The sequence below is a fragment of the Squalius cephalus genome, assembly GCF_949319135.1.
Source record: "Squalius cephalus genome assembly, chromosome: 2".
Lineage (NCBI taxonomy): Eukaryota > Metazoa > Chordata > Actinopteri > Cypriniformes > Leuciscidae > Squalius > Squalius cephalus.
The window spans coordinates 29,507,573-29,530,841 of NC_137123.1; the positions used below are offsets into that span (position 1 = coordinate 29,507,573).

Genomic DNA, 23,269 nt, shown 5'->3' on the forward strand with positions numbered 1-23,269 from the left:
GCAAATCGGGGCAAAGTCATGTAGTGTTTTCCAGCCTTTAGTGTCAGTATTGGCACCTCTTAATGTAATGCCAATGTAATGTCTGACTGCGTTGTCTCTCTTTACAGGTGCACTTGACAATCTGACCTAACTGTGAAACAACACAACTTTCAACACTACCCTTGTTCATGTGTCGCTGTGGTTAAGTGTTTGATTCTCTTTGAGGAGGTAGAGCAGAGAGTCCTTGTTTCTGTGTGGTGGAATTCTACGGAGTAAGTGTGACAACGTTGGCTGGGGCGCACGTGGCGCCACAATGAGCGTCATCTCGCTCTTCTCCTTCACCAGCCCGGCGGTCAAGCGACTGCTGGGCTGGAAGCAAGGTGACGAAGAAGAGAAGTGGGCAGAAAAGGCAGTGGATGCACTGGTCAAGAAGCTGAAGAAGAAGAAGGGTGCTATGGAGGAGCTGGAGAGGGCACTCAGCTGCCCTGGTCAGCCAAGCAACTGTGTCACTATCCCTCGCTCACTGGACGGGAGGCTCCAGGTGTCACACCGGAAGGGGCTGCCTCATGTAATCTACTGCCGAGTGTGGCGTTGGCCCGACCTACAGTCGCACCATGAGCTCAAGGCCCTGGAGTGCTGCGAGTTCCCCTTTGGATCTAAGCAGAAGGATGTGTGCATCAACCCCTACCACTACAAGAGGGTGGACAGTCCAGGTGAGTGACTGAGTTTGATCACGAGCAGTACATAATAGCAGCTGAGAGATACATTTGGATTTGGATTCATCTCAGTGACTAACATTTTTTTACCTGTTCCCCAGAAAGAGTCATTTAGATTTGTTCAATGACCCTCTCTGCAGGTTACATCATTATAGCAATAGTTGGTGAAAAGGTTTGAATGAGTCATTGAATCATTTAATCAGTTTATTAATTAATAAATTATTAACAACAGGCATTCACTACCAACACTTAAGGCACATTTACACCAAGGATGATAACTATATAAGTGTTTTAATAATAGGGAAGTCCACACCACAACTATAACGATAACTACAGGAACAATATGGTTGGAATCAGTTTCAGATTTTTTTGCCAAAATAATTGACAGCCAATCAGGATCCGCTCGACTTTAAAGAGCTCAAGCATTTAAAGTGTCAGACAACATAACTGCAGCACACTCTTATAATAAACAGAATGTTACTGTCTATCTTTATAGTTATCCTTTATTAACAGATGTGTTTCCACAAAATCTTCCAAGAGACTCTAGAAAGAGTGTTTAAGCATCATAAGCAGTTACCCCACAAATGACAACATCAGGTCGTTAATTTATTATCTATAAATCTCTTCCATTTTGTCAAAACTATTTTGTGAAAACAAAGACTCGTTCAGAGAAGGTCCAACTAATGAAATTCTCCTTGACAGTTCTTACTTAAGTGCTTGTTCTCGTAAGCAGTCATGTGCTTTAAAAGGGCAAGACTTCAGTGAACAAAAATGATGAGTCAGTGCATGGAAAGAAACAAGAATGATTCCTTCTCTTTACAGATACGCTCCAAAAAAACGCATTAATTCACAATCTAAACACAGGATTCCCACTGTCATGGAAAACCTGTAAATATCAAGTAATTTTAAAACTAATTTCCAGGGGTTGAATGCTGAAAAGTCATAGAAATCTATAATAGTAATATTTATGTAATATTCTTCCACTTTAGGTAACTCTTAGGGATTTTAATCTCTATAAAATGTTACGACTAACAGCTGGAAATGTCACTGAAAAATCATGGAAAAGTCATGAATATTTATTGGCTAAAAGGTGTAGGATCCTGTAAACACAGCTAAACTGGACTTTGTTAGTGAGTCAGTTAAAGCGAAGATATTTTGTCCTTTTGAAATATTTTGTTTGAAATAATTTAAAGAGATTGTTAGCCCAAAAATAAAAGTGTTGTCATCAGTTTCTCAGCCTCAAGTTGTTGCAAATCTGTATGAGTTTCTTTCTTCTGTTGAACACAAAAGACGTTATTTTGAATAATGTTGGTAACCAGACAGTAGAAGGTAGACATTGACTTCCATAATAGGAAAAAAATACTGTGGATGTCAATGGCTGTTTACCAACATTCTTCAAAATAACTTATTTTGTGTTCAACAGAGGAAAGAAACTCATACAGGTTTGGAACAACGTGAGGGTGAGTAAATGATGACAGAATTTTCATTTTTGGGTGAACTATCCCTTTAAGTATTATTATCAGTTCATCTTGGTGTACAGTTTTTCTGTTGAACTGCAGTTTGTATAAATTGCAAATCACTGGAAATTTCCACACAGATTTTCTCTTTCCTGTTGTTAATATTTACCTTTAGAAGAACAAGTGAGTAAAAGCACTCTTTCAGTGAATCCCATATGGATTATATAGCCCATATGTACCTTTGCCATGCATGTTCCTGAGTTTTCCTTTCCCATGGTTCCTGCAGATGGTCTCTTTCTTTTTCTGTCTTTCCCCTTCCATATCTCTCTCCGGCCTCTGCCAGGTGCTTTTCTCATTTGTTTGATCCTGATACCACTTGAGAGAATCGGGTAGCATTGAAAACCATGGAGTCTAAAACCTTCTGTGCTGTGTGTGTGTGTGTGTGTGTGTCTTAATGGGAAACTAGAACATTTTCTTTACCTCTGCTTATGGTGAAAGAATGGACTTCAAATGCACAGCCCCCTTTTTGTTGGCTAAGCAGAAGATGAGGGTCAGCTGACAACACAGAAACAGCTGTCCACAGTATGTGTGTGTGTATATATGTGTGTGCACATTATGAGAGCAGGAGCAGGAAATTCCAGGCGGAGGCAGAATGAGGGCTTTGTTCAGAGTCTGTGTACACTTTTGTGTGTGTGTGTGTGTGTGTGGTGGCTGAAACATGCAAACATGTGGCTGTAAAGAGGAAGAGTTTTACAGGAACTCCTGTCACCCACACAGACAATAGCAGGAAAGAGAGGTTGCCTGCCTTGCACACGCTTGCAGGCCTGTGGATATCTGGACACCTGTCTTTCCCCTCCTCTCCAGAATGCCAGCATGCTGGCCACATCCATTGTTTAACAGTACTCATTGCTATATCGCTAAAATACAAGTTCCCAGTCTCACTGAAAACAACTTGACAGTCTAAAACTATTAGCCTGTCTGAATGAAAAGGCATGCGGGCAACATAGGTGGTGAGACGTTTATAGCTGAAAATCCACTTCAAAACACCAGTTACCACATTTTATTGCTCTACTATTTTTAGAGAGCATGTCTGTGTGTGACCACTGTGAATATGACTCTTGGATGAGTTAGTTGTAGACTCTTGGATGTGATGGTTAATTTGTATATTACAGAAATACAGAAAATTGTAGACAACAAAACACCAAATATAATCATAAATAATTAAATGGATAGTTCACCCAAACATGAATATTCTGCTATCATGGCATTCCAAATCTGTGTTAATTTCTTAATTCTGTGAAACGAAGAAGATATGTTGAAGGTATATGTTTTTGTCCATACAATGAAAGTTGTTTTTCACCCCATTGACTTTAATTGGATGCACACAAACATTTTTCAAAATATCTTCTTTTCTGTTCCACAGTAGAAAGTAAGTCATAAAGGTTTGTAACTATATGAGGGTGAGTAAATTATCACAGAATATTCATATTTGGGTGAACTGGTGTTTTGATGTTATCATTATGTTTATTTGTGGTTTTGAGTGTGCAATTGTTTACATGTACACTACATAATATTTACTGTTGAATTTTCTGTTAGAAATTAATTATTTAGCTAGTACATACAATATCCTCCAAATCACTACAGTATAATGATTAATATTCAGAGCTGTTGGGTTTTTGGCAGGACATTTCCAGAATTCATACTTGTGTGTTCATGTCGTGTCCATAAACAAAGAAAAGAAAATTTAGCCAGTAGTGGCAGATGAATGTCTCATTCATATCTCAAAAGTGCGACGGATTCTCGTGTCACCTTCTCCATTCTAATTGCTTATGATTGGCATATTTCTTCTCTATTCCTAGTTCTGCCACCTGTGCTGGTACCACGAAACAGTGAGTTCAATGCGAAACTCTCTATGCTGCCACGCTTTCGTAACCCACTTCACCAGACAGAGCCACCAATGCCTCAGAACGCCACCTTCCCTGACTCCTTTCCCCAGCAGCCAGCAAACGCCCTACCCTTCACCCCGAACTCTCCAACCAACAGCTACCCCAGCTCGCCCAACAGTGGCACAGGCAGTACAGCCACCTTCCCCCACTCGCCATCCAGCTCGGACGCAGGCAGCCCTTTTCAGATGCCAGGTGAGCTGCTCTTATGCTATTTATTCTTCAATGTCTTGCTTTCTACTGTAGTAGAAAATGTACACTACCGGACAAGGGTTTTGGGTTGGTAAGGTTTTTAAAGGCATGTCTTATGCACACCAAAGCTGCATTATTTGATCAAAAATAAAGTAAAAAGGTAAAACTGTGAAATATTACAATTTAAAATAACTAATTTCTGTTATAATGTATTTTAAAAATGTCCTGTGTTAGCAAAGCTGAATTGTTAGCATCGTTACTTTTCAGTGTTATATGATCTTTCAGTAATCATTCTAATATGCTGATTTGCTGGTCAAGAAAAACTTATTATTAATACCAATGCTAAAAACAGTTGTGCTGCTTAATATTTGTATGTAGAAATGTGATCATTTTTTTGATACAGAAAACTTTTGTAACATTATAAATGTCTTTTTTGTCACTTTTGATTAATTTAATGCATCCTTGGTGAATAAAAGTATTAATTTAAAAAAAAAAAATCTTACTGACCCCAAACATTTTAATGGTAGCATGGAGCGCCTAAAGTTTTGCATTCCTCTGAGAAACATTTGCAAGAGAACACAAAAGCATTGACATAATTTTTCCTCCCATCTCATTTTTTTTTTCCTTCATCATGTCCCTTTAGGGGCTCCATACTTATAAGATTTCAATGTTTGTTTCGAGACAGAACCATAGAGCACGGCACTAGCAATGACAAGGTCATGGGTTTGATTGAAAGGTTTGAAGTGCCTGTCAAATGTGTAAAATGTAAATAGTAATTATATGGTTCTTTGATACTTGTGTGATTACCATATACATATAGAATAATATTGAAATGATACTGTAAGGTACTTCAAATAATACAATGATATTTTTTAAGGGACAGCAGACACATTGTTTTCTAACGGAGTTACCTTTATTTTAATGGCAGAAGACTGTTTGATAAAGGTACATATTATGGACCCTTTTCACAGGCGTTTAGGCTAATTAAGGTACATTTATAACACCTTACTTTGTTATTATGTTTCTGACATTAAAAAGGACAAAACTAGTCAACACGGCTGCGATGGGGTTTCTAATACTGCGATGGGGTTTTCTAATCTCTCACAATTTTTTTTCCTCATTTGGAAAATTGTCAAACATTGAAATTTTTTTTTTTTTTTTTTTTTTTTTTTTGGGGGGGGGGGCACAAATCAATATGGCTTTCCGTAGTCTGCCATGTACTGTACTTCTAAGAAAAAAAAAGTTAATTGCAGGTCTATTTATATTGTATATAAGTTATAAGTGTTGGGTGGATTCTGTGGGATAATATTTATTTATCTACATCTGTTTTCCTATGTTTTTGGGTGTTGCTTCAAAAGAAACCCCTCCACCTGCTTATATTCCCCCAGAGGAGCCAATGACACAGGACTGTCCACAGCCAATGGACACTAACCTGCTAGTTCCCAACCTGCCATTGGAGATCAGCAACCGACCAGGTACCATTTGCATCATAAAAACCCCCATGAAATAAGACAGCACACTAAGCTTCAGTCACTCCAGCAAAGATTATTGCTTCTTCCTTACAGCCTGACATGGGCTGCTTAAAACTGTCAGCAGCTGCCTGCCCACACTGCAGGTGCAGGAAGTCCACACACAAACATACTCTCATACACACACTCACAAAGTCACAGACAGTTCGACTTTTTGTCACTTAAAGGGATAGTTCGGCCAAAAATGAAAATTCTGTCATCATTTACTCACCCTCAAGTTTTTCCAAACCTGTATACATTTCTTTCTTCTGCTGAACACAAAATGATATTTTGAGGAATGTCAGTATAACCAAACAGTTGATGGACCCCATTGACTTCCATAGTATATATACAGTATATATATGTTTATATATGTGTTTTGGTGAACTATTCCTTTAAATCTTGTTTATCTTGCAGCAAAGTATGTGGTGTGATTATGAAAAAAAAGCAAATAATCTTATAATTCTTTATTGTTTGATTAATTTCCTGTGTATTATTGTAAAAAAAAAGAAAAAAGTTCCACATCCTGCTCAATGTTATCCTTCAAACTGTGCAAATCGAAATCGAAAAACCAATATAGTGAACATATATGTAGGCTATGCACTAAATGATGTGCAGAAAAGGTTAAACATATAAAGTTAAACAGTAAATTAAAAGTGAATTGCACAGTTAACTGTTAGAAATTTGTAAGTTATAGCAAACATTTGAATGTTTTTTCTAAAGAATGCTGTTAACTCCTTTAATATGGTAATTCATTAATATTTACTTTCCGTTTTTATTTATGCATGTTTGGAAAAATAGCCTCAACACAATGTTTAAAATATGTGTTCATGGCATTTTTAAATATCTCTCTAAAGAAAACAGCACTGCACTTGATCACAATCAATGATTCACCAATTTGTACAGTATAGAGCAAAAAATATACAGTTTGCATATAGTGAAACCTAGGGATGGGTATCGTTCAAAAATTTTCGATATCGATACCAATACCAATACCGTTACATTGACTTTGAGACCGGTTCCTGAACTATACTTTTTTTTTAATACCAATTTTATGAAATCCGTTTTAACAAGATTACATTACATATTACCTAAAAAAAGCTTTGTTCAGTGTTGACTACAAAGACGAAGTTGACATTGCCATCTCCACAGTATAGTGAACACACGCCTATAGAGAGAAATGCATCAGTTCACACAGAAACCATGGTCTCCTAGTATTCACTAGGTTTATAGAGCAGCAAAGGAAACCATTCCATAATGTGCATGTTTTGAAAACATTTTCTATGCTACTAGTTTCAAGTATATATTTAGAATAACCTAAATAACTGCATCAGGCAGAGGGGCGTGTTTTACTAATAATTTGTTTATTTTTGCACATCATTTGAATTATTTTGGTGTTATCAGAATACATAACACTTTAAAATCAACACAAATATTCACTCTAAACTGAAGAGGGCTGTTGCTGCTATTTTGTTAACTTTACTGAAAAAATCACTGCAAAAATGATTGACAAAATACAAAAATACAAATTGAAAATTTGCATCTAATTGACAGGGCAATGCAGGTAAATAGGATAAACAAAATAACTAAAGCATATCTGGTGGTGATACAGTATATGCTTATTTTATTACTAACTTATTTTATTACATGGCTTGGTTGAATTCCAATGTAGAATGCGGTCTGTTATTTATTGATAACAGACCGCTGTGCGGAGTATAACCACTGATCTATATAGAATGACATTATGTCATTATATAGATCAGTGAGTATAACAGACCGTTACCATGAAAAACAGAGCGTTGCTATGGACTCACAGGATTCTAACCTGATTCTAACCGTAGAGACGGAGCGTACTATTTTCTTTAGCGGAAGCAATACAATCGGGTTTAAATCAATAAACTCCCTTCTAAATCAATATTTTGTGTCAAATTAATTATTTATTTGGTAGGTAGCCATGTAATAAGCGGGATTATGTGAGTGTGTGTGTGTGTGTGTGTGTGTGTGTGTGTGTGTGTGTATGATGTGTGCCGATGTGCGCCGCTGCGCAGAGACGCCAAGGGGGGGAGAGAGAGAGATAGAGAGAGGGAGCGCTTCAGAACTCCTGACCTGCTATTTAGATATACTATTCTTCAATAAATATATTTGTTTGACAGGGAAGCAAACAGGAATATATATTATTTTTCAAAAAAAAAAAAAAGCACCCCAGAAAAAAGGGCACTTTCTCTCCAGGAATAAAAAGGGCAGGTGCTCAAGCCCCCTTTGATGTCTATGTGTGCACGTGCCTGCCTATTTCTCATGTCTGTGAGGCAAGTAGCCTAAATGCAGAGTTTCGGTTACTTTGTGACGCACTCCAGTTCTTCTTGCAGTTGAAGACGGAGCAGCTTTCTGCTCTTAAGTTTATTCTGTGCACTGTCAAGTGCCTCATCAGATTTGTCATGTTGCCAGTCTTGGCAGCAATTATCTAATCAAATATTGCATCATGTGCTGTTGGCATTGAGCCTGGTGAAATGTAGCCACACTTTTGATCTTTTCCACATCTTTTACATCTTAGGGGGATGGGACGCTTACACAATACAGCCTCACTTGTGAGCCACGTCTCTGAATGTAACCGATGTAAACTAGTGTTTTTCCTTGATGCCTTGCCACAGCCAATCATGCTTGCATGCTTATTGGCTCACTGACGTTGACAAGATTAACCCCTTAGGAATCGAAATTTGGTACGGAATGACAAGACATTTTTTGATACTCGATGGTATCAAGGCAATTCGGTCGTTGCCTAAAAAGCATTGAACTCGATACCCAGCTCTAGTGAAACCCAGAGTTCCACAGGAGGTGAGGGGTGTGTGCAAGGGTGTGTGTTGAAATATTTGTGGAAGTTTGGGATGCGCGCTCAAGCTGCATCCTGTGCAGTGCTGTAGTGCACACTTCCATTGTGATAGGCTAATGGGAAAAGAGTAGACAAAACACACCTGTGGCCCAGTGTCACAGACCAGAGGAAGCTGAGAAGAAATATGCCATAGATAAACACATTTAACTCTCTTTGGGATTAGCACAGTAGGAACAGATGAGCTGTGAATATCAGAAAGAGGACATTTGAGTGATTGGTATTTTATGGGACCCAAAACAAGTTAACTTGCACTGTGGTGGGATTTGATACGGACAGCTATGCCACTTCCCAGCAAGCAATAGCCGTCATTTCACCATCTAGGTTAACTATAGACCTGATATATTCCGGCTATGAGTAACCCATTTCTAGCCAAAATAACCTTGAATTTGGTTACATGTCTTTTTTGCCAAAAATAACTTGCGAGATGTATGATATTCCATCATGTAAGCAAAGTCAACAGTGATTACAAGGTGTTTGGTTTCATTTCTTTGACATGTTCTGTGCATAGCCTGTGCATCTATTCTTGGGCTATGGTTAGACGTCTATTAAATTTTCACTGACAGCCTAAATTTTTCCTTGTTATAGCCTAGATGTCAGGGCTGCGTTTGGATGGCTATTAGACATCTTTATAAGCAAAATTGCTTGCTGGGATGTATTATGCTGATTTGGTTGTATTTTGTAGGCCCTTGAATAGTGCATTCATAACCAATCACTGCTGCCTGTTATTAAAGTGTTACCATTAATAGCCTAGCAACAGTGACATCATATAAATACCCTAGTAAAATCGATATGCCCTCGGCTGTAATAGATGAGATGCAAGTCTAAATCTGTTAATCATATTGCTAAATCACTTTCAAAGACAGTCCAGCACTAAAGGTGCATTAATATATTGTAAAATAAAATGTTTTGGGGGTTGAGTCTACTGTGCAAATGTTTCGGGTGAGGTTTGTATACGATCAAAAGTGAAAGTAGAGACAATGTTACAGATTTCTATTTTAAATAAATGGTGTTCTTTTGATCTTTCTATTCATCAAAGAATCCTGAAATTTTTTTTCACTGAAAACTGGAGTAATGACTGCGCCTTCACAGGAATAAATTACATTTTAAAATAGATTAAAATAGAAAACAGTTATTTTAAATTGTAATAATATTTAACTATATTACTGTTTTACTTTTTGATCAAATGAATGCAGTCTTATCATTTTTAAATCTTTACACCATACTACTATGGTTTGTTATGGTAATTGAATGTGCACTTGCATTCATTGAGTTCATAACGTTTTGTGCAGATGTTCAGCCTGTGGCCTATGAGGAACCCAAGCACTGGTGCTCCATTGTGTACTATGAGCTGAACAATCGTGTGGGAGAGGCCTTCCAGGCCTCCTCCACCAGCGTACTGGTGGACGGCTTTACCGACCCCTCGAACAACCGCAACCGATTCTGCCTGGGTCTGCTGTCGAATGTCAACCGCAACTCGACCATCGAGAACACCCGACGCCACATCGGAAAAGGTTTGACTTGACACTGAAATGACTGTATAAATCAACTATTCTAGGATATATTGCATATGTAATTGGGTGATTATTGATTAGCGCAATTATATAGCACTAAAATATGACATGGACATGGTGATAGTAATATGATATTGATGCCAAATCGCTGTTAATAAGCTATATATACTTTATAATGTAAACTCACAATCATTTTTTTTATACATTTTGCAGGAGTCCATTTGTACTATGTGGGAGGAGAGGTGTACGCCGAATGTTTGAGCGACAGCAGCATCTTTGTCCAGAGCCGCAACTGTAACTACCACCATGGTTTCCACCCCACCACCGTATGCAAGATCCCCAGTCGCTGCAGCCTAAAGATCTTCAACAACCAAGAGTTTGCTGAGCTCTTGGCTCAGTCCGTCAATCACGGTTTTGAAGCCGTCTATGAACTCACCAAGATGTGCACCATCCGCATGAGCTTTGTAAAGGTAAGCTATAAACTAGATAAACTGATAATTCATAGCTCAACCAGCAATACTTTCATCATTTACTCACCCTAATGTGGTTCTGAACCTGAATGCATTTCCTTCTTTTGTGAAAAACAAAAGAAGATATTTTGAAGAATTTTTCTGAATGTCAGCATGTTATCTGTTTTTCTCCATATACTATATAGAGCTGGTAAGTCCCGCCCCTTCCGCTAACCCCACTGGACCTCTAGGTTGAAAAATCGTCAATGCAAGTGAATGGGAGAAAATAATTATTTTCTGGTCCCGTTTGAATTGTGCCATGAATGTGAACATATGTTGTCTGTGAATTTTTTATATAATTTTTCATGTAAAGAATGCTACAATTTAGCGGGTAGAAGTTTGATACGGTTAGACTTTGTGTGAGAGCACTTTGTGGACTACAACTCTTCGCTGCTTTCGACGCGTTTGAAACGTCACCACCACTCGCACACGGACACTAGCTCACGGATCCCGCTAAACATGGCTGTGTCTTTGGTGCACTTCACCGCCTTCTTTCAGGGAGAGGACAAAATCGTTGAGGTTGGCGAAAACCACGGGTAAGTCAACTTTATGGGGTGACGTCACATAGGCGACATGTAGTCTTTCTCGTTGTGTCTTTTCCACAACTGCTAGCCAAAGAACAACATATGTTTACATTCATGGCACAATTCAAACGGGACCAGAAAATAATTATTTTCTCCCATTCACTTGCATTGACGATTTTTCAACCTAGAGGTCCAGTGGGGTTAGCGGAAGGGGCGGGACTTACCAGCTCTATATAGGAATAATAAAAAAAAATTGAAAGAAGTCTCTTATGCTCACCAAAGCTGCATTTATTCAAAGAAAAATACAGTAAATACGTAAAAACAGTAATACGATGAACTATTATTATAATTTAAAATAACTATTTTCTATTGCGGTATATTTTAAAATCTAATTTATTCATGTGATGGTAAAGCTGAATTTTCAGCATCATTACTCCAGTCTTCAGTGTCACACATATGTTACCCTGGATCACAAAACCAGCACAGGTATATTTGTGGCAATAGCCAACAATACATTGTATGGGTCAACCCCACACCAATGATATATATATATATATATATATATATATATACACAAATGTTTGTAAAAATCTATTGGCGAGTATATGAAACAGTGAGTATATGAAACAATCGCCAGTTGGCCGGTAACATTTTTATAAATTCTAACATTGCAAAATTGTGAGAACATGAACGTGAACAAATGTGAACGGCGCTCTGGACAGTTGACAGGACAGTGCTGCATTGTCATAAAAGGTTAAAGGGATAGTTTACCCAAAAATGAAAATTAGCCCATTATTTACTCACCCTGAAGCCATCCTAGGTGTATATGACAATCTTCTTTCAGACGAATACAATACAAATTTCCTGGCTCTTCCAAGCTTGATAATGGGAGTGAATGGCTGGATGTCTTTGGAAGTCCATCAAAGTGCATCTTTTCATGATAAAAGTGATCCATGCATCTCTCTTCAGGCCTCGCCAATTTAAATAATCAAGCTCAAGAAGACGCGAAAGGGAACTCAAATTAGTTACTATTAGTGGGAAGTTTTCTGTGCACATACATCCGAAGTGCGCGCCCAGAAATCCACGTCCAGACAGCACACAAATACTGATACTTCTCTCTTTCACGTCGTCTTGTGCTTGAACAGACATTTTCAAACAAAATTGTCAAACTGCCCATCTTGGCAAGTATCCTTGTAAACATACTAGTCAGTTATGTCTTAACTGAACGTAAACAGTTGACAAATAAAATGCATGTGTAACAGTATAATGGTTCCGTGCATTAGCTCTTAAAGTGACAGCAGCCTAATATTCCTGCTGCTCTCTGTGTTTTCAATGTTAATTAAACATCAAACGGCAAAGAACAATCACTTAGTGTTCTTGACTGAATAACTTTTGTAACTTTAACAAGGATTCATGGCTGGTAAAAAAAAAAATATATATATATATATGCCCAATACATTGTTACTGGCCATTGGCTGGTGTGGTTAAAAGTTAGTTTAGGCCCCGCATATAGACCATTAAAATAAATATTTTATTTTTACTCAGGAGTGTATACACACACACACACATACATGTTTTGGGCCCCACTGACTTTTCTTGTATGAACAAAAGACACCGACTAAGACACTGAAAGAAATACATACCTGTTTGTAACCACATGTGTGTGAGTAAAAAGCAGAATTCAATTAGACATGTTGCACACAATTTTAAAGAGAACTATAGACATAATTGTACTTGTGTTTCAGGGTTGGGGTGCAGAGTACCATCGACAGGATGTGACAAGCACCCCATGCTGGATTGAGATTCATCTTCACGGGCCCCTGCAGTGGCTGGATAAAGTCCTTACCCAGATGGGCTCTCCTCACAACCCCATTTCCTCTGTGTCCTAGACAGAGCTGATCATAAGGCAACTGCTGATTTAACCCTGTCAATCTGGGTTCCCATGCAAAAGCTGATTTGTTTAAGGGAGATGTGGGAGAAGGCAGGAGGGTGGGGGTTTTATTCTACTTGAAGGCAGTTTGTTTGGGGGCATAACATTTGACTGAAGAGTCCTCAGTTCTCAGCCCGTGAGAATCTGGAAGATACTTGACAACTTTTGTGTGACCAAGCATGTTAAATGATGAGGCCATCATACTTGGGGCAAGTATCCTCCTTTGGTCTTGTTTGTGAGTGAAGTTGGGTTTTAAGCCAACTTTTGTTTGTTTTCTTTCTTATTCTTTTGCATTTCTTCTCCTTTTTCCAGTTTACAAATCAGTATTCCATTGGCGGAAAAAAGATCTGCATCATAGCTTAGAGACTAGTACAGTGTTGTACAGAGTAGTATAGCGTGAACACGTCTGGTAGACAAAAAAGTAAGATAACATAGCAGAAATATAATGCTTTAAATGAACTGAATGGCATGAAGCTGTGAGAAGATAATGAGGTTATTAATGCAAAATTTCTCACAGCTGGAAAGAAGAAAAAATGTAGCAAAAATGGACAAAAATGTCAAATGTAGAATGAAAAATACATATATTTGAATACTTAAAACTTTTGAATGGGATAAACTTATTGGGAGTTAGGGCATGTTAGTAGTGGGTAGGGATGCATGGGCAAACTCATGCGTATGTTGCGCTAATTTTACCGCAATTGTGTTCGACTGATTTTAAAAGATGGGTGTGTAAATGTACTTACTAGTAGAGAAAGTGCTGTGCAGTCTGTTTTTTTGCAAGTGTGGTTTGATCCCCAGGATTGTAAGTCTATGATGTGTACGAGAGCAGAGGCAGGCATCGTTTACTTTGTCTCTATGTTGTGCACTGCACCACTGTGCTGCACGGAAGAACGTCCTCCTTTCACTGTTATTTTTTTCCTGAAATGCCATGAATAATCTGTTTTCATAAAACACCTGTAAGAGAAAAAATATACGTAATGCCTGTGCATTTCCAGCATTTTTCAAGTAAAATAGTTACCTTTTTTTGTTGACAATTCTAAATGGCACTAGAGGTATTGTTTTGTAAAAAGTAGTTCATTTTTTTGATTAACTTGCTCTGAGTTTTTTTATTCATAGTGAAATCCCATCCACTGTTAAAATGTAAACATTTTTGTATTTTTTGAAGAAAATATATAATGTTGTTCCTTCATATCTGCACTTTCATAAGTGGCTTCTTGTCTCTGTCCTTTTATTTTTGTGCTGTTCTTGCTTACTTGTACTCTCAGAAAGCAGTTTTATTCCATGAATATCAAAGTCTCTACTGGAAGATTCAATAAAATTGTTTCATTATCACTGTCTTCTTGTCTCTTGATGTTTAGGAAGTTATAAGGCAAACAAATCACAATTTTACAGTCTCAAATTCAATGTGTATCAAAAATTATATAATGTTTTATAAATGTTGACATGTAAATGGTATGGAAATTGAAGACCTGTAAAGTACTGTAGGCCTAAAATTATAATTATTGAAGGTAAAACTATCGTACTATCTTAAATTTACAGGACAAATGAGATTATTAAATGTCATGGATTTACTGGACAACAGCACTAGTTTCATTCATCCGATCTCTGTCACATAAAATGAAAAAGAAAACGGCTCCCTCTAGTGTCATAATCTGACATTTGTGTTGGAAGGTTTGCAAATTACTGTGTTGCTGTTGTAGGTGAATGTGCCTCACATTTCTGTATCATGATTTGAATGTGATTTAATATTTAGTTCAGTAGCGCAGTCTAATTTTCCTGGTAAAAAAATATATTTGTATGTGTGTTAAACTACCATGCATCATGCTTTTACAGACATAATGACACATGAGTGGATTTACCCAACTAAGTAGCTGGTTATCTGTGCGAAAGAAAAATAGATACTGACAAGCAGACATTTACCGTAGCCTAATCTTTTTTTAATGAAATCTGAGAGCTTTCTGTCCCTCCATTGACAGTCTACGCAACTATGACTTTCAAGCCCCAGAAAATGTACTGCAGTAAACTGATGTAGTAAATATTCTATATTCTATCATAAAGTCATAAACAAGCCCTAATGAGTTTACAAGATCCTTGTTTTGCTGATTGTAAATTATTAAATTCTGTAGTTATCTTTGTAATTCATTATTTTCCTGTTCATACTTAGGACGACAGAATAACAGCACATTATCAACTGTTTCCTTTACTTGCTGGCTTAGTTCTATTATATAAAGTGTAGAATTAATTCTTGCATGGCCCATCCTTAGTCTTGTTAAAATGATCTGATCTCCTTTACTTGCAACTTAAGTTTTGTATAAATTTTACTTGCTACTTTGTATATTATAAAAATGTCTTCCTGTTTTAGTCATTCCAAGTTCCTTGCCATTTCCGATTGCAAGCTTGTTTAATTATACCTTTTCCTTCCATATGAAACTGTAATAGGAGTATTCAGTTTAAGTGCCTCTAAGCAATTTTCTCATATTTTGAATTTCCTGGTATTTCAACATGGTACCCAAACAAAATTATTTATTGTTCCAGCTTGTCTTAATTTATATGATATTCAAGATATCATATCTGTTTGAAATGTTTGAAAACTGGCAAGTGCCAATGAGTAAAAAAAAAAATCACAACCTTATTTGGCATCACTTATACCCCAAAAAAGTGCCACCTGAATTGCCACCACTTCTGCAGTGTGTACTGAAGTCCCTTCTGTTAACCTCCCATATTTTCCTATTTTAAATTCTGAAACATACAGTATATGCAGATCTCTTGAGCCATCTGTGTATAGGGCCTATTGGAAGGAATGCATAATAAACTTCTGATATTCTATTGTATAGCTCTTGATATTAATGTCATTCTGTCCTTTTTGAATACTGACTGATGCAGATCCATATATAACACATACATTGTCTAAAACAAATCGTAGCACACCGTATGGTGATCATTGGTTGTTTATCTGTCCCCCATTCTTGACCTATGCATCTCATTACATTTAGTGCTTTGCTGCATTTCTGTTCAATGTAGTTGACATGAATTTTCCATGTTAATTTAGAAAATTTTAAGACCTAAATATTTAAAAATCTAAATATTAAAATTGTGTTACCCTTTCTAGTGGCTGTTTATAAATTAAGATTAATATTTTCTGTAATCTCCCCTAATCCAGTTTTTTTTTTTACCGCACGTTTTGGATACAGAATCTGAATCCTACTGACCATTTCTGTACGACCTCTATTACGAGAGCACCACTAAGCATGCGTGTTGAGTTGACGACGCGAGATCAAGCGTTGAATGACAAAGAAAGCCGCCAAGTAAATAAAATATCAAAATCTTGAAAAAAATCAGCATCTGGGGGCGTGTCGCTGGCTGTGCTGAAACCACGCCCACTCGCGGGAAAGTTCAATTGACACAAGGGCACGCGCGCTGCCGATCATCATGGCACGGGAGGATGAAGGCCGAGGCGGGAGATAGTCAGTTCGGCCCCATTCACCAGTAACAGCGGATTATCAGTGAATCACAGTTGTCTCCGACGAAAGTTTATAAAACTATCCTGTGTAAAATGATCACTACAGAGGCGGGTGTTGGTGGTGATCCTCAGTTCTCCATCAAAGTGGCTCTTCACAAAATTAGTCCACCTCATCTTGATATGATCGTTTTTCGGAAATTTAAATAAGGACACCGATCTGTTTTGTAAGTGATTGCATCCAGGTAATACGCATTTCCGTGACGAAGGCTAGCAAACGAAGACTAGACTAGTCGAAGGCTAGTTTGCTAGCTAGCAAACTGGAGGCTGCAGCTTCAGCGGCTCTACTGCGTCATCGACAGTAGGGGCGGGGCCAGGAGCTCAGCGGCTCCAGTGCGTCATCGAGCCACCGTTTTAGCCCAGCCCAAAAAATCCTGAACACAGCAATGGTAAAAAAAACTGTTTAATAACGGTCTAACCATGGGTCTAATTGGTCCAACTCCACGATTCAGTTCACAGTCTTTGTAATGTGTTTTAGCAATACATTTCTAACATTTATAATGTGTTTTTTTTTTTTTTAGAATTGCCTTTACAGGGACTTTAAAGGAGACATATATCATGCTTTTAAATCATTCCTTTTTACATATAAAGCGGAACCGCAATGCTTGGGTCTGAATTCCTCATTATTATAGCTCCACAGGCCCCTTTTCTACCCCTTTTCTTATGTGCGTCTGAGAGCAACTCGTTTTGGTGCGGTCTCTTTAAATACTTCATACCCCGCCCCCTCTCCAGGATGCAGAGGTGACACTCGGTTCAACTCCACCCCGTTCGGCCATTTGTGTAGTTTGATAGCAGAGATACGATTATCTAGCGGCACAGAAACTTTTTATTCACACGTTATTAACAAAATGTCAACAACGGAAGACTTGTCCAGCCAGCCTTAGCCTACATGTTCGAGCCAGAGTTGGAGCCGGAGTGAGATGAAAATGAAGACGACGAACCTGCAGAACAACGTCTTCATATGGATGTATCGCAATGGTTACTGTATTTACACATGAAACTTTGGTCTTCCGACCTTTTACCACCGTGTCGATTTATTTTGATTAATATGTGTGAGGGAGAGAGAGCAAGACAGCGTCTAGTTTGGAGACGGTGAAGTCTTGTTTACACTTTCGCCTGGCTCCGAAGAGAGAGAGAGTGCGTGCGCGCGACCGGGTCTCTCTCTCTCTGCTCGTTCTTTCAGTTAAACATGCGCACTGTCACAAGCGCGGCAGTTCATCTACATTAGACGGTGTAATGAAGCGTGTGGGTTACTTACTACATCCAACAACCAAACATTTTAACTTACCCTCTCGTAACTTCTGCATCCTTTAGCTTGGACTACAAAATTGCAGCGAGAAATAAAAATGGCGGATTGCTCGAAGTGTTGGGCCGGAAGTCGATGTCCTTATTTGGCAGTTCCGCTGCAAATACTGCGACGTAATAGTTAAAAAACGTCATAGATAACAGAAAAATCGGAACAGGTTGAAAAATATGACCAAAACAGAATATAAAGATATCAACGAAGCACCTGAAGAGAATAATTTAAACTTTTCTGTACTTCTAAACACTCCAAATATACAAAAAATGCATTTAAGGGCTAAAAAAGTGGATTTAGCATGATATGTCCCCTTTAATATTTTGTAAAGTGGTAAATTATGTTTGTTTTTGTTTTTTTTTTGCAAACAAAGCACTCGCGTCGCTTCATAAAATTGAACCACTGGAGTCACTACTGATATCTTTACTACCTTTCTAGGGTTTGAAAGTGGTAGTTGCGTAGACTGTCAATGGAAGCTCTCAGAAGATTTGTGAACCTCATGAGTGACAGGGTGAGTAATTAATGGCTAAACTTTAATTTTTTGGGTGAACTAATCCTTTAAGGGTGGGTTAGGTGTAAGGGAAGGGTCAACATGTAATTATTGTAATTACAGAAATTAATTACAGCTGTAATGCAGGTATTTGAAAAAAATAAGTAGACAAAGTAAAAACATCTACCGTATGTACACAATAAGCTCATTGTATAAGGGACAAATAGAATGAACTCACTGACGGAAATCACAGGTTCGCTGCAGACATCAACATTAAGGTGAGAAGCAGGACGTTTGTTGAGGAGTTTGAAATCACAGCAATCCTACATCTACATGGCAGCAAAGACCGGGGATTTTCCTTCAAAGCTTCAGGTAAGATGTTCCCCCATACGTCACTGATTATCATCTCAACATCTTTATTAAATGGTTTTGCTTGAATTTTCATCTGAACATCAACAATTGTGACAACTGTTTTGAGGTTAAATTGTAATTTATTTTATTTTATTTTATATTATTTGTCATTTGGATATAGACTAAAGCATTTGTTATATGTGGAAATAACAGATAGTAATTCAGATTTGCAGAGAAATAAATAATAAGTGAAACGTTAAAGTTTTGAACCTATGGGTAATATATGCTACCTTAGAATTGGGGCAGAAGGCTTTAAGGACCTTTAAGTAAGTTATAGTCTATTGCTATTATAACAATATAAAATATTGACATATAGCCTAATACTAATAAATATATAGTGAAATTCAGACTATCAGCAATTCAATATGTATATGATTGGGATTTTGTCATTTGATTTGTGTCATTATTCAGTTTTTCCAAGTTAAATGTCAAAATGGACAAGTTGTAATTTTAGTTTTTTGCATTTATAACGTTTACCCAAGAACCCCCCCCCCCCCCCCGGATTTTTTTTTTTTTTTTTAAATCAATCAGTTAATCATCAAAAATCTTTTTGCCCTCTAACAAATAAAATGGCAAATTCTCCATTTATGTACCGTAATAATGTATTGTATGGCAGTGGTTCTCAACTCCAGTCCTCGGGACCGCTGCTCTGCACATTTTGTATGTCTCCCTTATTTAACTCACCTGAATCAGATCATCAGCTCGTTAAGAGAGACTCCATGAAGTGAACTGTGTGTGTCAGATAAGAGAGACATACAAAATGTGCAGAGCAACGGGTCCCGAGGACTGGAGTTGAGAACCACTGTTGTATGGTGCACCATCATCCTGTAGACTATACATGCTAAAGTTATCTCTAAATATTTTACAATTTACTTAGCAATTGGCCTAAATGCACACTGCCCTTTTAGCTGTTGGACTTTAACAGAAAGCAGCTTCTCAGAGTGTTAATACATTATTACACAAACACATTTTAAAAACACATTCTAGATGTCATTTAACTCAATGACCACAAGAGGCTGATATTTCCTAACAAAAGCCTTATTGCGGAATATCATTAGCATTCACTGCAGAAACTGAGAAACTAACACACAATGTGTGATTTTATGGACTGTTTCTCTAATTTAATTTCTCTCTTTGAGGTTTTGTCCTGATAACTGGAAATTTTGTTTTTTTTATGTAGATGTGAAAGTGCATTAATTCCTTACGTTAAACAACAGTTAGTCAGAACCAAATAAGATGGCATACAATCTATTTTTCCACAATAGCAGTATTTGAAAAGATGAGTTTTGTTTTGTTTTGTCATGGGTAGTTTGGCCTTGTTTTGCCAGGTATCTGAGTGACACAAACTTGGCTGCTGCTATAGTTAAAGGCAAGTGATTCCAGCATGGGGCAATGTGTGTTTATGTAGTGCTATATCTGTAGTGTGTATCATGGGGCTTTACAAAACCACACCTTTACCACAAGTCTATTAGATGCTGCAAGCCACTTCAGAATCGTGCCACAGCTGTTCTGTCATGCTTCACAACACTCCCATTGTTCCATTTCTATTACGGGTACGTTCTATTACGCCATCCCAATTGTTGCCAGAAAGGGCCCACCCTTTGACCCCCACCCGCACCAATAACTGCTGCATGAGACTGCATATTTGAATAGAGTAACTGGCCAATTCTTTTCAGAGCTAAATTTATGGCATTTAGGCCTCCGCTCTCTATTTAATTTTGACACAACTGACACATTTTATGGCAGCTCGACCATACTTGACGCGTGAGAACAAACCTCATTGGTTCTTACACTGAAAAATGTTTATATATGAATAAAAGGCTAGATAAAATCTGTTTATCATATAAAGCATCTCTTCAGAAGACTTGGATTCAACCGATTGATATGGATTTACTTTTACAATGTCTTTATGAACCTTTTGAAGCTTGAAAGTTTTGGTGAAATTGTCTTTCAATGGAGGGACAGAAATCTCTGATTTCTTTAAAAACATCTAATTTGTGTTACAAATATGAACAAAAGCCTATTAAGTTTAGAGCAACATGTGCGTGAGGAATTTATTTCCCTTTAAATTATTACATTTGGTCACCTTTAATCCTGAGAATGACTTGCATCCAACTTCAGGATGATATAATGAACATTTAATTAACATTTGTGTCAGCTTGCACATTCTCTCGATGAAAAGAGACACTCGTGTGTGGATTGCAGTGCTGGCCTAGTTCCATTTCAGAGATTTATACATGTAGCTTGAACAACAGAGTTGCATCTTGTTATGCGTATCAAACAACCTCCTCCTCATGTTTTTAGAGGGCATTTACTCTTGGTGTTTTCATGATAGCAATCTGATAAGTAAAACCACATAAAGTGACAAGGTGTAAACTGCTGCAGATGCAGATTTTATGCGTCAGTTGTTAGCCCTGTTTCTGAGGAGCCTGTGGTAATTCCTGACAAATTCCTGATCTCCTCTGATCTCATTCTTCACCCCTGTACATCCTGGCACATAAGAGTGAATTGAACATCAGAGAAGCATACCGTTCTAGATTAGTTTCATAATCTTTCCTGCTCTTGCAGGATAATCCTTGCAGCAGGGTGCTCTGTGAACATATCTTACATCATAACAGCCTTCATATTCTGTCCAGTTTGGCCCAGTAGTTCCAGTAGGTCTGTGCCTTCTAGGAGCTTTAAGAGATGATAAGCCCAGTGGGGGAGACTTTGTGGATATCAAGATTTCCTCTTAAATACTTTTTGCACTATTTATATTAGAATCTTAGACATTAAAACAACTTTTCCTAAAGCTTAACTTCTCTATTTCCTGTGCCACCCATATTATAACAGAATACATTTTCAACAGAAAAATAATAATACAACAGTTGAATCGTCCCTGAAGATCATATGAATTTTACAGTATGAGGTCTAAAGTCAATACAAGAAATGCAGTCCAGAACTAACCCACTATAGGGATAAATCCATATGTAGCCACTGAAATATACCTTTGATGCCAAAAATGTGAGGGAAAATGTAATAATCAGTCAGTTCAAATCTGTCTTTCAGAGGAGTATGCCCTGGTGTATTGTTTTTATTATGGATGAACATGCATAAATGGGGTTAAAATTAACCAATAGGCTGTGATTTAAAAAAAAAAAAAATTCTTTCATTAAAATCATTTAATTCCTTGATATTCCACGTATTCCACAAAGATCTTGTAGCCTACTTTGTAAAGAGGGCCAAATTTACTTTTTATTTTATTTTATTTTAGCAATAGTATTTAAAGGGGCCCTTCACCCTGGAAAAATGGTCTTTCAATAAAACTTGGCTGACTATACAGTAGAAAGGCTATACAATTTTTGAAATCGATGATACTTGACTAGAGAAAACAGAATGTTGTGTTTTCATGTTTTATGGGGACTTTCCATAGATATATTGATTTTTATCCTGTACAAACTATATTATATCCCCCTACACTAACCATACCCCTAACCCTACCCATAATAGAGAACTTCCTGCATTTTTACGTTTTCAAAAAACATTACTTAGTAGGCTATGATTTATAAGCTGTGTGTGTGTGGCCTGGTAAACCCTACATTATGGGGACAAAATGTTAAAGATGGCAACATAAAAAATCCTTGTCCTTGTGGAGACATTTCTTGGTCCCCATGAAGAAAACTTCATGGGGTTTATAAAAGCTTATAAATCATATTAGTGATGCTTTTTTTAAAATGTAAAAATGCAGAAAGTTTTCTGGGTTTTTTTTCACGACAAACGTTTTTCCTTGGTACAGATGAAAATGTTATCAAAATGGTTCCCGTTCACACGGATCCGAGGAAACCACTAAAAATGCTGTATTATGCATGCCAGACAAGTAATTGGCAATGTCACATTGTAAAGAAAGACTATGCGCTCGTGCACATACACATTCAAACGCGCATGCCTAGACTAAACAGATAATACGCATGTGCATGCCGTTAGCATTTTCACACATTCCCGTTTTTGAAGTTTACACGGAGATGATAACGGTATCGCTTTCAAAACAAAAACTTGCACTTTGAAACCTACTTCAAAGTTTGCGTTCTCAGGCCACCAAAAACGCCGTTGTCGTGTAAATAAACGGACTTGACACATTAAAAGTTTTTTGTTTTCAGTTGAAAACAGCATTGTGTAAGTGGCCCCTAAGTTAGTAACTAATGATTTTTACAATGGAAATAAATCAATTAAAAACTCACTTAAGCTAGACAATGACTTTCTGCTAGAGCTGCTGTACAGCCAAAACAATCTCTGTTCCATTAATTTCCTATTATCACTGTAAAGTTGCTTTAAAACAATATGTATTGTAAAAAGCGCTATATAAATGAAGGTGACTTGACTTGACTTCAGGTTCAGGGGTAGGGTTAGTGTAAGGGGATA

At 37.5% G+C, this 23,269-nt stretch overlaps 1 protein-coding gene across 1 annotated transcript in view; it reads left to right on the top strand.

Moving 5' to 3' along the window:
* The window catches only part of smad1 (SMAD family member 1), a 23,197-nt gene extending 8,704 nt beyond the window's left edge, over positions 1-14,493 (top strand). The window contains exons 2-7 of the mRNA XM_079848606.1: positions 108-692; positions 4,012-4,290; positions 5,646-5,762; positions 9,972-10,193; positions 10,407-10,663; positions 12,972-14,493. Of these exons, the coding sequence (XP_079704732.1) occupies positions 293-692; positions 4,012-4,290; positions 5,646-5,762; positions 9,972-10,193; positions 10,407-10,663; positions 12,972-13,115 (1,419 nt within the window). The 5' untranslated portion in view covers positions 108-292 and the 3' untranslated portion in view covers positions 13,116-14,493. The remainder of the gene's footprint in view (positions 1-107; positions 693-4,011; positions 4,291-5,645; positions 5,763-9,971; positions 10,194-10,406; positions 10,664-12,971) is intronic.
* The last annotated feature ends 8,776 nt before the right edge of the window (positions 14,494-23,269 follow it).